The 17,982-nt window shown below is 37.7% G+C and overlaps 1 protein-coding gene across 1 annotated transcript; it reads right to left on the bottom strand.

Moving 5' to 3' along the window:
* Positions 1-6,556: 6,556 nt before the first annotated feature.
* On the bottom strand, positions 6,557-10,534 carry LOC578108 (RYamide receptor-like). Its single transcript, XM_030979573.1, has 2 exons — positions 9,571-10,534; positions 6,557-8,900 (listed from the first exon to the last, which is right to left on the bottom strand). Exons 1-2 carry the CDS (start codon positions 10,303-10,305, stop codon positions 8,451-8,453), a joined length of 1,185 nt encoding a protein of 394 aa, XP_030835433.1. The 5' UTR covers positions 10,306-10,534; the 3' UTR covers positions 6,557-8,450.
* Between the last annotated feature and the right edge of the window lie 7,448 nt (positions 10,535-17,982).

Genomic DNA, 17,982 nt, shown 5'->3' with positions numbered 1-17,982 from the left:
TCCGTATCGGGTGCATCTTTATTTTTCGTATTTTTAAAAACCTTTTTGAACTTACGGCAGAACTCTAGACCTCTGTGTGCGTGTGTGTGTGTGTATGAAAAAAAAGTGTGCGTGTGTATTATTGTGTGTTGAGTGTGGTGGCGTGTGTGTGCGTGTATTTGGTTGTGTGTTGCGTGTGTGTGGGGGGGGGGGGGTGGGTGGGTAGGTGGGTGAGTATGTGTGTGGGTGGGTGAGTATGTTTGTGTGATAGAGGGTGAGTATGTTTGTGTGATGGAGGGGGCAGGGAAGGGGCAGGATTGTTTCAGTAAAATTATCTCCAGATTTGTTTAAGTTTTTTGTTGTTGTAATATATAAGTAAATAACATTTACAATTGACATATTATGTTTAGGTACTTATACGTTTACTTTGTTGCTAAGTTATATTATACTGCAAATAAGTTTGTGTTTAATTATGTTTATGTCAAAGCATTAATATTGAATATGTTTATTTTATTCAATTGTATGTCATGGTTTGTATTATATATCTGGAGAAATAAAACAAAATTGTTAAAAAAAAAAAAAAGTGTGTATACGTGTGTAATGGTGTGTGCGTGTGTGCGTGAGGGTGTGTGTATTAGGCTACAGGCAGGAAACTTTGTTACTTGACTACCGGCTCGGCATCCATCGCCTTACCTGTGCGGCACCCATGTGACCGCGTAAATGGGACACGATGGCTAATACTTTGATGCCCAAAGCTTACAGCCTATAGTGAATAATGCTCCAACGAGGTTAAATTCCTTGAAAAACTGAGCATCCCAGACTAATCTGTGCTGTACTATGATACATGATTGGTTGCCTGGCTCTTGGGAGCCACGGCTTGGGAGAAGGTTGCTGTAAAAAAAAAACACCTAAGACCTAAGGATTACGCTGTCACCATCCCACCTTGCTAGGCTATGTCAGTCGAACCTTGGGTGTGGAGGGTTGGGTCGGTACTGCGCACACCATACTTCACCTTAGGCTGCACTGATCAAGTTGTACTATCTTGTACTTCACATAAAAAATGTATGTATATATATTTTTTTTAAATTTAAATACCGCCTTGATATCATATACAAATTATATCGTGTACGGGATTATTTAAGGATGAACATTATCCACACGAATATTTTCGATTTGGTTCGGGAAAATTGAGTTTTTAAAGCACTCTGTGGTCCTTTAATGTCTGTTTCTGTTCACTGTCGCCAACAAATCTATGCTAATTATTCTTAATGTACCTAGCAGGAAATGACGAGCAAATAAATGGATACTGTCGTTGAACTTTACAGCAGATAGATAGCATACAGATGCAGATTGATTAAACAAAAAAAAAATTAATGAAGAGAGAAAAAGAAGAGAGAAATGCAAATATAGACATTTTCCCTCAGTATCATTTTCATTTGGAGTGCATGTTAATGTAAACATAATAATCATTTCAAAAGCTTTTAAGCCGTGATATAATGATACATCAAATATAGATATGATGAAGGTTGAGTTCATACAGATATATTTCTATGATTGAGGAATACATGATTGTTATCGAGCTTTGGAATAATTATTTTAGTCCTCCACATAATTCATAACTTTTTGGAAATGAGAATTGGAAACCGAATAATGTTATGGTTAATGCAAAACGTGAAAGAGGATCTTCCAAATCCTCTCAGTTCTCTTATTCTTTAGTATCGATGTATATTCTATATTTGAATATTTTCTTTGAAGTGTGTTCTTTCAGATATTTCATGAGTCACATGAAATGAGTTTACTTTATATAACATTCAGTCCCGTGTGGATGAACTGAGGTTACACGCCATAATGATAACTTTAACAACAATATATAAACATGGGAATCTAACGATTTATTCGTAAACTTGAAATTCCCAAGTATATTTCATTCAAGTTTATTGTGAATAATTTTGAATATGTATGTTTCGATTAAGACTATGATGACCAATTAGATGAGACCATTATTCAATCCCGTGTGGATTAATTGAGGTTACACGCCATAATGATAACTTGAAAAAATATAAACATGGGGATCTAACGATTTATTCGTAAACTTGAAATTCCAAAGTATATTTTATTCAAGTTTACTTTGAATAATCATGAATATGTATGCTTTGATTAAGACTATTTTGATTTTCCCCTGCAATTGCATGGAACCAGAAGTTTGCATCGGTTTCATGTTTAATTCAGTGTGCAAGCAACACAGATTTTTTTTTATTTATGAGTATCTATTTTGTTTAATGTTCATAAATATAGTTATCCACCAACTAGTTGGCTTTTTAAAGAATATTCGAACCATGTTTCTGAATTATCCCTTTTTGTGTCTCTTAGTACATTTATATCCTAAACATAGTATTAAACAAATAATAACATACATAAATGCTTTCTTTACAAATATATATATAATTTTGAATATACTGCAAGTGCAATTTTATTTCCTGTTGATTTCTCTGAAGAACAAAAAAAAAAAAAAAAAAAAAAAAAAACCCAACTCGTGTAGGTGCTTCTTTACGCTTTTTTCGTCAATCTAATGGGTTTATAGAGGGTTATCTATTCATTTATTCATTTTGAACAAATAATAGCTGAAGGGGATTTTATGTATAGGAAAATTTGAGATGAATATTGTAAAAATTTGTCCAAGTTACGGGGTTTAACTTATGGCTCTTTGAGCCGATTTTTGTCTTCTTCCCTTCTACAATCTCACTGTACCTCTCGCTATCCATTGCATTACCTATTCTTGACTGACCCTAGTTTGATACATTTTGATTCCCTTGACAAATATTTACTTCCCGTCGCACATATTTCAAAAATACTTATACTACTACTTATCGACTAATCTCTTGACATCCATATTAATATAGCCCGGGGAGAATGTTCGATATTTGTACATTTTGCACCGTCACTTAAATTAACCCCCACATTTCTCTCTCCCTCTCTCTCCCTCTCTCTCTCTCTCCTCTCTCTCTCTCTCTCTCTCTCTCCCTCTTTCTCTTTCTGTCTCTCTCTCTCTCTCTCTCTCATTATTTCATCCACAGAAGTAGCATCTCTTTCATACTTCCTGCCCAACATGACAATCATGATAGCCTCTTCACGTCACACCGGTCGTCATGACAACAGTCGGAAATAACATTCAATCCGATTAACCTGAATTTAAGGTATTGTTTCATTTTATTCTGAATACACAAGTACAACACAGATTAAAATAAAATGTTTCAGGCAACGTATGTCTTTGTGCTGCGGGTAAAGTTATCACTGGAAAAAAAGTCCAACGGGAATTATTTGCGTCTTTACCTTGCAGATAAGTAGATATTATCTCCCAACATATTGATCAACACATCAGCGTAAGTTAGTTCTCCTGTCTCTGTTTCACTGTTCAACGAGATGTATCAATGAAACATGATAACATGAAACGTTAAAGGCTGTAACCCATGAAACCCCCGAACACACGAGAATATTTCCACGAACGCTGAAATGGCAGCCGTGCTAAAGCAGGGATAAAAACAACAGAGCGCCAGAAGTGGCAATGTGCCAGACATGAGCGCACTGTTATTTGTATAACTATTACCAATATTATAATTAGTATTACCCTTATCATCAATATTCTCATTATTATTACTATTATCATGGCATTCTCGTGAAAGTAGCCACTGCTTATTCACTTTGTACGTAGCGGTTTATTGCTCGTAATGCTTAGGGGGGATTCCACTTCCACATACACTGTACACACCCGATGACTAGTGGCTTATTTCAAGAGAAGATTCTCAAATATTTACCCAAAATACATGTAACAAAACAACAACACTCCCCTCCAGAATGGAAAGAAATATAGAAGGTAAGAAGACAACAAAAGGAAGTATGGTTCCCAATTCGCAGTACGTATGTGCGTGTTGAGGGGGGGGGGGGGGGGTATAATGGGTATTGACTATGCACAAATTTAGGACTAGGGCACGACTGCCCCCTCCCGTCCTGAATACATCCCGGATTGAGAAATGTATCTGTTTTGGTTTATTTTATTACAATCTACACTGCGGATATATGGCCGGAGTTACATATAATGAGGATAAATTTGATCACGAGCAGGTATCTTAAAAACTGAAATGTTTATGATTACCAAAATGCAACAACTTTGCAAGACTTAAAACAAAAGACAAAACTTGTATTGGGGCTATTACCACAATTGTACAAGGGCTTTGAGGGACAGAAGGTGGTGGTGGGGGTGGGGGGGGATGGGTGGGGGTTAATGAATTTAAGTTGGGAAAGAACACGCAAACGAACCAGGGATAATATTAAAAACAACATATCAATTCAAATCCTAATTATCTCTGTAACAAACATCAGTAATTTGATAATTTTTATGTGATTGATATGACCCGTCATTTCTAAGAAGGCGATAAGAATCTGCACTATGATATAATATTATACTCAATTATGAAGCTATAATTCAATTACTTGTTATCAACCAAAACCCTCTAATATACTTATCATAGAAAATACATTACAGGTTACAATATAAAAAAGAACGGTTTTAATGTTTTTACAAATAGTTATTTACATTACTAACAGCCATGTTAAAACAAAATCTAGCATGTCAAAATTCATAGTTTCTTTGTCTCTACCAATATTTGTTAGATGTTTATGACTCTATAGTTGTATATGACGATGAATAAATAAATTGAATTGAAATTAGGCCTAATTGAATTGAATATCATGAAATCTTATCTTTTCCTTTCTTCGTTTGGAATTGTCATTGATCAATGATGGTGTTAAAGTAACAGTCCTGTCTGTATGTGTATGGCGCTGTAGTGGTTAGGTCAAGTACAACGTCGTCAATATCATTAGATTAACACGGGAGAGGGGGGGGGGGGGGGGGCTGGACAGCCAAACCCAAGCTTTGTCTCTCCTGCAAAAGAAGGGGCGGGGTGGGGGAGGTGAGTAAAACTGCTCTCATAGTGAATAAACCATTGTCGAAATTAGTCACAGGGATTACTTGCGGTCGTTATCAGCCGTCCTCAAAAGCCAGAAAAGGGAGTCAATTTCCTTTTCCAACTAAATCACGAATAAGGGAATGTCCAAAGCCCTAATCCATTTCAAGAAACGTAGTTCTATCAATGATATTAGATATATATATATTAGAAATCCAATGTTTAGTACATCGTTATCGTCCTTCCATGTATGTAAGTCCGAAAAATATCTGGTCGTAATATTATCGTGTAAATATTAACGGAAATGGGTCGAAAATAGAATCAAGTTAAAATACAATCCTCCATTTTTATTTTAATCACGTTTCTCTTTTTCATCATTCAGAGATACACATGCAAAACGTTCAAGTCAAATCTAGATTCGTTGGTTAAAAGAAGAAGAGGAAAGAAAGTAGAAGAAAATAATCAAAACAGATTTCGTATCCATAAAAGTAAATATTCCAATTTTGAATCATAGCATTTTCCTGTTGTTATTGTTGTTTGTGTCAATCCAGAAAGCAATTCGCTCATTTTCTTTTTTTTTCGAGATATGTCGTGTGGTTATCACTGCGCATGCACCATTTTAAATCAAGCTTAGTCTTGGTGTAGGGTCGATGACTTGTTATCAATAAACGTAATATCCAGTTTAGTTGCACAACAAAGTGAAGGTTCTGATAAGATACATCTGATAGCTAAAGGGGAACCAATTTCTTCCCGCCGACAGCAGAGTCAGTGTTCATTTGGCTAATTATTATTAGACTGAGATGCTGAAAACAAAAATGGCAGATTTTACTGGATGGGAGAGAGACATACATAGAGATAGATATAGAGAGAAACAGAGACGGACGAGGAAAGAGGGGAAAATACAAGTGGTCCTTTTCGGTCGTAACTACGTCTGAAGTCGTTATGACACCTTAAATTGAGATTTAGATTAAACGAGAGAAAGAGAGAGAGAGAGAGAGAGAAGAGAGAGAGAGAGAGAGAGAGAGAGAGAGAGGAGAGGAGGGAGAGAGATAGACATAGAGATATATTGTTATAAAGAGGGAGAAAGCCAGTGAGACAGAGACAGACGTAAAAAGGGAGATATACAAAGAGTCCTCATTTGTCGTTATTGCGTCTTAAGTCGTCATGTCACCTTAAATGTAGACTTACAATGTAAATGTAGTGAGCGAGAGACATAGAGAGAAAGAGAGAGAGAGAGAGAGAGAGAGAGAGACCAACTTTCCATCAAAGGTTAGCGAACCCTCTTTCATGTATACTGACTAAATTCCTACATAATATATAGGAGGCCGGGGTGTTTCACGTAATCAATTGACATATTTCCAGTCATTCTTTGGTTTCATTAACTTTTGAACATTCCCATTTTCATTTACCCGTGAAAGGCGAAAACATAATCAATATATTCCTAGAACTAGGATTCTAAATCGGGAATCCTCGACCCAATTGCAAAAATTCAATTTTTAAAAGAAATTCATGGTATGAGGCTTTGACTCATCAAAATAATCAATTTTTTTTTTCTTCTCAGGAAACTGTTGCCACATTTTCATACAACCCAGAATGGAACGTCAAGCATATACTTCAATATGTCTTTGCGTTTGCTATACAACAAAACAATGACTGTTTTACTCGATTGTTATTAGTTATTTGTTCCCTTTTTAATAAGTCATTGTTCTTGTTTCGAATTCGTTAGTATTATGTTATTAAATCGAAACTTCCCTCTGAATAACATGGATAATTTAATCCGTGTGTTACCCATGGCTGAGTTGGTCCGCCGTAACATAAGGAATGAGAAGGAGAGAGCATTTTAAGTCTATTTTAATAACCAATAGCTTTCGGTATTAAAGCGGTCGTCATTATTCAGTACTGTACATTCTAAGTCATGGTAACAAAGCAGTCGTTTACCGTCCCATTTCCACGTCAGTCGGGTACGTATTTGTATAGTCTACATGACGAGCCTAACAGGCCATAATTATGCACAACTTTAGAACGTTTTATCCAGGAGTTTTATCCAATCAGAACGCAGGAATCTACACAAACATACAACCATTCAACTGTGCAACTATACCACTATACATACATGGAAGCACTCGTCAACGCATTTATAGCTTCCCGCGTTCTGATTGGTTTAAACTATATATCCGTTCGATGGTTGTATAGTTGTATAGTTGTACATAAATATGGCCTGCGCATCCAGTCATAGTGGTCCGTAGTTATATGGTTCGTGTACTGTCATCAGGTCAGTCACCATGTAAGTCCACAGGCATCCTTTTATTTTTAACATTATGCCAAAATCCAACACAACGGTTTGGAGGAAACTTGCTTAACATGATTAGTTTGTTCCCTTAAAAAATACTCTTGTATTACAAACATGTGAGGATGGAGAAAACGATTAAAAAAAACCCTTTAAGACATTTTGGTTGAATGTTAAAAATGCTAATTGGTTATTGATACAGTAATCACATTACAAAATACCACCATGAATATTTAAATTATCTCAAACTAATTTGCATATACATTGCAGCCCTACATCTTATTAATTGTAGGTTTACAAAAAAATGCTCTAATGATGTGGTATCAAACTGCCCACGACAATTATAATAACAGGGTTTATCTTATAACTCAGTTTATTCTACAAGCAATAATATTTCAATTATTTCACCTTTTGATATAATATACCATTGATTATTTGTTTTAAAAACATTGAATAGACAATGACAGGCATGCAACTATGAATTGCTTTAGTTGGAAACCTTCCCTGGTTATCATATTGAAATGAATTTGAAATTTCGGAATATCTTTCCAATAAAAACTCTCTGACAACACCCTTTTCACTAAATAACATATTCAGACTTGCTTAGCTGCAGCGTCGGTAAATACCTTTCGTTGCTGTAAAATACTAGTACAAAACAAGTCATGTCGACATACAGGAACTTTAATTGTCTCTTAATTCTTAATGTATAACAAGTGTTTCAGATTGATTAGGAAAGCATCGAATCGAAATGATCTTACATGTCTAATTCTTATACTATAATATTTGTTAATTGTTATTTCTTTTGCGAGAAATGCACAGTTTCTAAATATCAAATGATTTCTTTGAATGCTGAGATCTATTACTTTGCACTTTAAGAAATACACCAGAAATATAACACGAGAACACACAACTCAGATGAGATGGAACATTACAACAGGTACTTTATCGAGTGTTATATGTTCCTCAACCAATACAGGTCTCTGATACATTTCTAATAGATTCACCAAATGAATTCCATGTTCCTCATCAATAAATAAAAACATTTGTTTTTAAATGTATATCCCAAATATCGCAGAGAGGCGTCAGTCAAATTTATACTATGAAAGTTCACTCGGCGATAGAATGCATTTGTGTATAAAATATATGTAGTAATTAGCAACAGGCTACACGGCAATATACCAAGTCATCAATTCCAATAAATCGAATGTTACATTATATTGATCTTAAATGTTCGAATGATTTTGCGACCTCTCGGCAGCGGCAATCAAATCGGAAAGCCTTCTATGGTTCCTCGTCGAGCCGTTCCGTTGGTACGTATCTGGTGGACATTTGCGATCACTCCTTGAACTCATGGACATCGATTCTAGCTGCGTGTGCGATGTTCCCCTTCGCTCCTGACCTTTGCTCGCAAGCCACTCGGGGTCATAGGTCACACAGGGGAGGCAGCGAAAAGCCGCCTTAAACCCGTTCCGAAATTTCCTATTCATCCAACAGTAAATGAAGGGGTTGACGAAGCAGTTTGACATGGATATGAGATGTCCAGCAAGATAGATTAGTTTGATGTAAGGAAAATAGAGAATTGAATAATGGATATCTTGAATGAGATTCAGGGTGTGGATCGGGAGATAACAGAGGGCGAAGATGAGAACCACAGTCGCAAACATCTTAACCAGCTGCAAGAGAATAAAAGAGAAATATTTTTCAATGTTAATCGGGTAGTAAAAAAGAGTTTATTCAAACATTTCTAAGGAACAAGTCAAACTATTGAATAATAAAATCAACATTTGAGCAAAACGAAGTTAAAGTGTCCCCAGTGAAATTTGCTAAATGGGCCGGTCTTTTATCCAAGAAAACACACAAACGATACGGCATGCCATTTGCGTAAATATGTGAGCAACATATGTGTGTGTGTGTGTGTGTGTGTGTGTTTGTATACTGCACTTGTGTTTTTGTTTAATTATGTTCATGTATATAAGCAATTAATATTGAAAACGTTTATCTATTTTATTTCATTGTATGTTGTTCTTGTTTGTATTACATTTGGAGGAATAAAACAAAATTACAAACAAAGTGTGTGTGTGTGTGTGTGTGTGTGTGTGTGTGTATGTGAGCGACATAGTATTGAACGATCGCAAAGCCATTTGAAAAATCAACCCAGGGCAACTTAAAAAGCCTTGGCTCTTACGTGCTGAATTGTCTACAAATTCAATTGACTTATTACGAAAGTATTTGTAAAAGTAGGGCAATAAACTTGAGTTAATTTCTCGAAAAATGCTTGGGATTTATTTTTGTTTTCTTACTTTCTTATTTTTTACAAAAGGGAGAAAAGGAAAAGTTGTTAACCTTAGTTTTAGATTCACTCAGCTTCTTGTCTCTGTTGGCCTGGACTTCGCCGGGTGTTCTCCGCCCCCAAATCTTCCTTGCAAGGCGAATATACACGATCGCTAAAACACTCAACGGTAATATATACTGAAGAATGAGGCCCACCCACGAATAATGCTTGGTAAACCGCCAATCAGAGTCCGTACAAAATGAAGCGGATTCGTCCGAAGCCACATGCGCGTAGATCAGCATCGGCATGGCGTACGCGCCCGCAAATATCCAAATGCATATCGCGATCAATATCGTCTGTTTCGCCGTCATGCGGGGGCGTAAAGGGTACATGATGGCGACGTATCGATCCAGGCTGATCGCAATCAAAGTAAAAATGCTCACGGACACCGACAGACTCTGTACAAAATATGTAATTTTACACATGACAACGCCGAACGGCCATCTCATGTAGAGCGTGGCGTAGAGAGTCAGATTCACGCACATGACTGCCATGAGGATATCCGCCAGTGCTAAGTTGACAATGAAGTAGTTCGTCACTGTGCGCATGCGCGCATGTCCGAGTACGATGTAGCAGACGACAGCATTTCCTCCAACTCCCAGGATGCTAACCGTTGCATAGGTCACGATCATGAGAACCTGCAACCAGGGGGGCTCTTTGAAGTACCAATCTGCCTGCTCTCGCGGGAATGGCGACGTAAGGGTCACCGAAATATCAGTTGTCTCGTTGTCGGGAACATACGTCATCTTGACAAACCGATAATACTTCAACTCACAGCAGCGATCGGACCTCCTTTTCCCCGCTCATCCAATATAGCTGCCGAATTTGATATCACGTTCTTTATCCTTCAGTTGTATCCTGTCGATCGGCGATCTTTGTGGGTCATTATTTCCACTCAACAGCTTTGCGATTGCACTTTCCAGAGAACCCTAGATGCATTAATGCGCCCATTATATCAGTCTCTTGTATCGACGTTGGCCTGGATAGAGAACAAAATGGAATTAGAACGCGATAGGGTTAAAATTGAGAAGAAGTAGGGAGAAAACAAAACAAACACAAAAAAGGTTACCGAACGGTGTTGAATTTCCACTTCCCGTATCGAGAAGTAGTGATCCTTTTCAAGATAAAAAGGATATTCACTTTTGATCGGTGATAATGGCGCCATACAGTGCGTTTCTCATGCCATGACTTTTAAAGATGATCGCTTACGTTTACTTTAAGAAGACATGTACACCTATCACACTTGACGTGATGCGTTTGTAGTCTTCTAGCTAAAGATAGAGGAAGGAGTTTAGGGATGAGTTGAATGATTTTAGGGTGGTAATATGTGCCCCAACCTTTTTGGGTTGCCATTTACATCACAATGTATAAACATGTCACTCTGACTTACGAAGATAAGTGCTTGAACTATTTGTTCGTATAGAAAGTGTCAACGTTTGGCATTTTAAGTACAGAAGCCACAATTGTATCCTTTCAGAGCTTCTCGAGTGTCCTTTCCTTATCGGGCGCATATTTTAATTACGATTCCTCTCTTTTGGAAGAGGGCAACATGATGTCCTTTTTCGTAAAAAAAGAAAATTTCAGGGACCGTTTGTTTCTCTCAAACATGTATTCCTGATGAATTACGGATAATCATCGAGCAACGTACCTTCATATTCCATCATGTGAAACAATAGCCAGATACACATTTTGTTGTTATTTACAGTGTCGCGCATAAATTATTGATAATAAATAATGTTAACATCTTCTCAGATCATCATTGATCTATGGAAGCTATAACTCTTTAGATCGACCAACAAACATTTTTTTGAAGGGATATAAACTTTTTAAGAATGAATCATATTGCCACAATCACCTCATGAAGAGAGGTAAGACGAAAATTATTCCAATGTTGTGGACAAGAGAGTATTTCAGACAAACAAGTTTAAAAACTCGATTGGGAAAAGACAGCAAACCTACATAGATATAAACTGAAATTCACACAAACTTTCGCTGGAACACACAAATCCACATAACTAACATATGAAACCTACACACTCGAGAAATAGAGTGCAAAATTTAGCTGTGCAAAATCGCTGTTAAAAAAGTTGGGTAAAATATTACCCAACCTTGTGCCAAACACCAAGTCCCTTCGAAATTTAATAACACTCAGGCGCGGATCCAGGATTTCTAAGGGGGGGGGGGGGGGCCCAACTTTTTTTTTTGAAAATCGCGTCGGCCGAAAAGTCGCTCAGTGGGGGGGGGGGGGGGGGGGTGAAGTGAGCACATCCTCCAAAATTTTAAAATTTGCACCCCCCCCCCCCTTGAGCGTCAGGGGGGGGGGGGCTAACCCCCCAAAAGGTAAAAATCACGTGATTTTACATGATTTTTTTTCTCAAGGGGAGGGAGGGGGGGCCTGGGCCCCCCGCCCCCACCCCCCTGGATCCGCCACTGATTACACTTGCCATAGTGTCATATCAAAATTCGAGTGTGCGCATTTCCGGGGTAAGAAAGTAACGATGCAGATTAATATTTGAACCACGCGTTGGGTAAACACCCCTGTGTCAAATTTTACCCAACAAACATGCATGTTCCCTTTTTACCCTCGTAAAGTGTAAAATTTTACCCAATATTGGGTATCTTTTTTTTTTTAGAGTGCAGTGACCTATAAGGGTTGCGGAGGACCGGTATGATAGGTGGGGGGGGGGGGGGAGGGGTGTCGTTCCAAATTACTGAAAGGCTAGGTGGAGAAAAGGTGAATTATACCGACAAGGATGAAACTGAAGGCGTCATATTCAAATGTGTAAAAAATGATTTCCCTAGTCTTTAACAACAGCCCTCCGGGAAATAAAAAAATGAAAAACTCTGAATAATTAATCGTTTTCCACGTTTGCAGTTATCAATATTTCGAGAGATAGAGTGGAAAATAGGTGAGGAAAGGAGGATGAGAGAGAGGAAATTGAAGAGTCAGAAAGAGAGAGAGAGAGAGAGAGAGAGAGAAGGCAAACCGAAACGGTTAGACACTGGAAGGAAGCCACAAACAAAGAATTTAAGAAAGACAAATAGGAACCAACACTCTTTTTCTTCAGTCTATTAAGAAACGTGACAGCTGCAAATATTTCAATCTTTTTGTGACTACCAAACAGACCGAGTGTTAACAAAATAACATAAAACAAAGAAAAAACAGTGAATCTTTTAACAATAAAATACGATATTAAAACATCTTGCCTACCCATCTGTTTCAAGTAGTGCGAAATAAATTACTGTACAAGCTTGAATGCTGAATATGTTATTCATAAAAAAGTTGAACAATATCGCTAAGAGAATATGAACTAGAACACATACAATTTTACGAACACCAAATGGATGCAATATTGATGATATATTTATTTTTCTCTCCAAGAGAGTCGGAATAAATTGTGTTTACAAATTGTTAGTCGCCGGCGGAGTGGACTATCTCTTATTTATTGTTGCCCCAATATAGCTACAAACAACCTGACATTGTTACCTTAACGGAAACATGCCCTTCTTCCAAAAAGGTCATGTCGTATTGACTTAAATATAATGATGGTCATTTGGTCTAATTGCTGCTTCTGGTTTCCTAACCCCCTGAATCATAGTGCTTAGCCATAATGGCGGATTGATAAAGATAACTTAACCTCATTCTGTGTTGTGGTTAAAAAGTAACTGTAAATATATAGGGCAGGATTTGAAGGTTTCTGATTAGCTAAGATGATTTCATTTGCTCGGCCGAGGCGGTGGAGGGTAGTTAGAATTTCAGCTGCTTCGTTTAAAAAGTGAACTTCTATTTATGTGTGCTTTCTGTGTATTTTTGAAAAATAACAAAAAAACAAACGAGCAAAACACAAACACGAAATAATCCCCAGTAAAGAGAAACCTACAAAATTTTAAACCTGTTTAAGGACTTAATCGTGACATTAAACTCAATACCCAAACACAAGGCGGATGTGATATCATGTTCGTTCTAATGATTGGGGCATCACTTCCATGACGTCTGCATGGCTGAGAGAAAGAGAAAGAGCCCCTATTTTAATCAATATGGCTTTAGTTCAATTCATAGATAGTGAGAGTGCAATAACGCTGTTTCGGTACGTTAATGAATAATACAACATTTTTTTTTAAAGCTTACTATACATTCATCCTAGAATCAAGTACGCAATCAATTAACAAAACTTGTCTCACATTCAAAACTAAATTATTTACAGCGCATTGGGCCACAACATGAGAACATAAATTCAAAATAACTTTTAGTAATGGTGAAAAATGCCAGAGGAGCGAATGAAAAACTCATGACAGTACTACAAAATGCATGAATTTTTGACTTCCATGACTTCTTAGTCTCACACTTGATCTACATCTAAAGTAGGCGAACGGAGCCCGTCTGACAAGCGAGGAAAAAAATGATTTCGATGCAAGTGGGCTTTTTTTTAATTTTTACTTTTTTTTCTTCTCTCTAGACAGCTCAAGATCTCTCGCTCTTAATAATGATCTATTTCCACTACCGAAGTGGTGAGAACTTAATGCATAGTTATAACATCATGTTTAATATAGAAAACGTCTCTCGTATTCTCATCATTTTAGTTGTCTTGATTGACGTATGTAGAACTCGATGCAGTTCGTGTCACGTTTATTTCACGTTCCATTCAAAATTAAACATCGCATTTTATGTTCAAAGCATAATTTCTTCATTTCAGCGCTGGATGATTATACTTTACCATGACTTTCTTTACCGATTATTTTCAGGCATTTTTCTACTCATCTTTGAATTCATGTTATATATTCTGCGTGGGCCATTGACAATAGACTGCTCGTTTATTTTATTATCATGATGATATTATATCATTCGTCTTGCGTGCGATATTTTCTTGAAGCAGAATTGACTTTTACTTTCAACGAGAAGAAAAATGAGGTAATATTACTACATAGAGTAGAGAAAACAAACACAATAACAAGTATATCAAGGACGTTCACGTTAAGATGAACGCAAGTGGAACAAAATTGACTATAGAAATCTGGACAGGGAAAGTGGTTTAAAAACGAGGGGGTAGAAAATTAAGATTGGTAAGAGGAAGATGTTGTAGATTTATGGAAGAAAATTTAAAGTGGGCAGAGAGGAATCAATACAAGAGAGAGAGATTCACAGAGAGAGAGACCCAGAGAGAGAGAGAGAGAGAGAGAGTGGGAGGGGGGAGTGCGAACATAAATAACGTAGAAATGGAGATACATTTTGCGATTATGTGGACAAAAAAAGTCTTTAAACAAATATTAATGGCTTCATGTTTCGCTCCATACGTGGGTCATATAAACTAAAACTTAACTTTCACCATCACAAATGTCCTCTTTTCTACAATATGACATCAAGGTGTTACAGCCAAAAACCAATTACAGTGAGGGAAGACATAAGGAGGAAAGATGCGCCGATACCCCTCCACTCGAAGACAAGAGAGAATTTCATTTTCGACTATGACAATGAACTAAATTTGATTAACCTTTGCCTATGGCAATGTCAAATATACTTCGAAAGCAAGATGTAAGTGATTGAATGAGCTGTGAATGAAGCCCAGCCCAGTCCAAATCAAAGAGCAGGTACTTCATCCTTTTGTTTTTCCAATGATTTCAACCATGATGGTGTGTGTCGGGTTTGACTGAGTCGCAAGCTATTGCCCCGAGTCGGGCGAGGAACACTTGCGGCTATTTAATTTTCCGCTGTCTGCCATGTCGAATGCAGGCATGTAAGAATGCGGTTGGTGGCAGCCGCAGGATGGCAATTAGTACTGAAGTGTACGTCACTTGGAGGAGAATGACACCCAGGACATAATTAAACTGATAGAGAAAGGAATTCATTTGGTCGCATCGGTTTTAAAAAGAGATAGAGAGAGAGAGAGAGAGAGAGAGAGAGAGAGAGCGAAATAATGAAAAAGAGAGAGAGAGAGAGAGAGAGAGAGAGATACATATAAAGGGGTGAAAAAAGAGAGAACAAAGAGGGATATTCAGAGAAAGAGAGAGAGGGAGGGAGAGAGAGAGAGAGAGAGAGAGGGGAGGGAGAGAGAGAGAGAGAGAGAAAGAGAGAGAGAGCTTGAGAAAGAGGGAAGTAGGAATAACCCTTTATGAACCGAATCCTATTTTGATCAAGATAGAGTGTAAATAAGAAGAAAATATATATCTGATGAACTTTGAAACTTTTCATGCCAACTTGGATGTCATCACTTTTTACTACGAAGAAATGGTAGGAAACGGATTTGTACAAACGTAGAAATTCAAACGGTAGAACAAATGAATTTAGAGCGAAATAGGTATAACTCATAACGACCTACAGTTTATGAAATAGATGCAGCACCCTCTTCCTCTTGGGCGAAATAATGGCTTTAAAAAAAAACATGAACCTAAAAATCATTAGACTAAAATTTGGACATAGTGCATGACCATTGAGCAAAGGATAAAATGTGGATGAAAAGGGATGAAAATTAACTGTGGATCCAATGCCAAAAATAAAATTCCACAATATTTTTGTCTGCCTGAGATTTATTAATGTATGACGGCGGTGAACTTTGCAGTGGTCGGAATTCTGTTGATATATGGCATCTTATTTAAAGAAGGAGAAGAAAACAAAAAAGAAGGAGAAAGAAATACGTCTGCGAATCAATGAAAGTGACACAAATTATTCATTTCAAGCTCCCGGTTTCATTTTCCGTGTCTAATATCGTATGATTTTCCTTCTTGGCTCATATCATAAGGGGAAAAAACAGGACCTCGGTCGGCCTTCTGCATCCTTCCATGCTGTGTTCTCGAAGCAATTTCATCTGCAGGGTTGTTTTGGCAACTTTAGATGAAGACCGATGTTTCAGAGCACATGTGCGTGTCAGTGAGGGTCATTCAAGGTGCCTTGCAGTCAGGGATTGGAAGATGAAGATTGATATTGGAACTGAGATTGAAAGAGAAGGATATAGACTTGGAAGAAATATGGAGAGGGAAAAGAGTGGAACGGGGGAAAAAAAACTCCAGCTATAAGCAGATTAAGTAAATAGACTTATATGGAGAGAGAGAGAGAGAGAGAGAGAGAGAGAGATGGAGAAATAGAGAGAGAGAGAGAGAGAGAGAAAGAGAGAGGCAAAGAGAGGAAGAGAGAGGGGTAGAGTAGGTTGTTGTGGTGACGGGGCGTTTGAATGAAGGGAGATGGCGATATTGAAAAAAAATGATAAACGTTGCCATGTTTGAGACTTGAGAGGAAGGCGAAGTGATCATTTTCTATTTGCAAGTATGACCCCATCCTTTTTTATTATACGTTTTGGAATGGGCAGTAAGAAAAAAAGTCAAACGTGGTCAAACGTGTGTGTGTGTGTGGGGGGGGGGGGGGGGTATGGGGCACGTGCCTACTGAAAAATACTCTGCCACTGATTATGTTGTCTTATATCATATCATAAGCTTATTGTAAAGTGATGTTCAAATATATTGATTACATCATCACTTCATCATGATTAACTTCACAATACTCAACCGATATTGGATAGATCTTAATTATTTCGAGATTACTTTTGGACAGTTTGCTGTCATAGTGAAATCGCAACTGCAGAACACGTCTTTAATAAACCCTTCTTCTTGAGTCTCCTATACCAGATTTTCCCCCTTGATGTCAATTGACTGCGGCCCCAATGCAAACATGGAGTATTATGATACTTCAAATATGCCCCCAATGACACTGTACGGATCCCTGGGATGTTGGCTAAACATGCAAGCCATTGGGTCTGTTCTACATACTTCCACTATATCTAGCTGCAAGTTCGCTTAGATCACGGGGACATTTGGGGGAACATGCCTAAGTTGAGGAAAAACTGTTATTGTAGGTAACGTTTGTCAAGATTAACTCTTAAGCTGCCCCCATGCAATGTATCCAGTGCCACAGTGCTAATTCTTATTGTGCAGCCACAAATCCCCCTTGTGCCAAGTTTATTTTAGGGTTGGTTCAAGTGCTCGTATTCTAAATCTGTACTACGTTTGATCAACAATAACTTTTAATCCGTGTGTTGTACATGAACGTTGCAGGGAATGTCACCTTCTAACCCCCACCCCCCCCCCCTCCCCGCGCTCCCCGTTACACTGCTTTCTGAAGAAAGATAAGGTATGCCGGGTTTTATTGTATGACAAAAAACATCAATCGTTGTGCTAAACGATTCACATTAGCTAAATAATACTATTCGTAATAGTCAGAGGCAACCATTTATCGTATCTGCAGGGCCAAATATGGGATTACGTACTTCAAACATCTCTTTAGCTCTGCACAAAGGGTAAATATATTTCCAATCTAAAAACTGGCAGCCTGTATGCTTTGGAATCTTGCATAAGAGCTGCAATTAGCCAACTGCAATTCAATTTACAATCATGAAAGTTCATCTGTTTTGGTGATACATGTGTTTTAAACTTTAGCT

Source organism: Strongylocentrotus purpuratus, unplaced genomic scaffold (genome assembly GCF_000002235.5).
Source record: "Strongylocentrotus purpuratus isolate Spur 01 unplaced genomic scaffold, Spur_5.0 spur5_scaffold_10, whole genome shotgun sequence".
NCBI classification, from domain to species: domain Eukaryota; kingdom Metazoa; phylum Echinodermata; class Echinoidea; order Camarodonta; family Strongylocentrotidae; genus Strongylocentrotus; species Strongylocentrotus purpuratus.
The sequence above is the reverse complement of the archived record's forward strand: the minus strand, read 5'-3'. Positions and strand labels throughout refer to the sequence as shown.

Coding starts and splice junctions, on each gene's coding strand:
- LOC578108 (XM_030979573.1), bottom strand. CDS start 10,305: ATGACGTATGTTCCCGACAACGAGACAACTGATATTTCGGTGACCCTT. Junction 8,901..9,570: donor TGAGTGAATCTAAAACTAAG/GTTAACAACTTT, acceptor ATTCTCTTGCAG/CTGGTTAAGATGTTTGCGAC.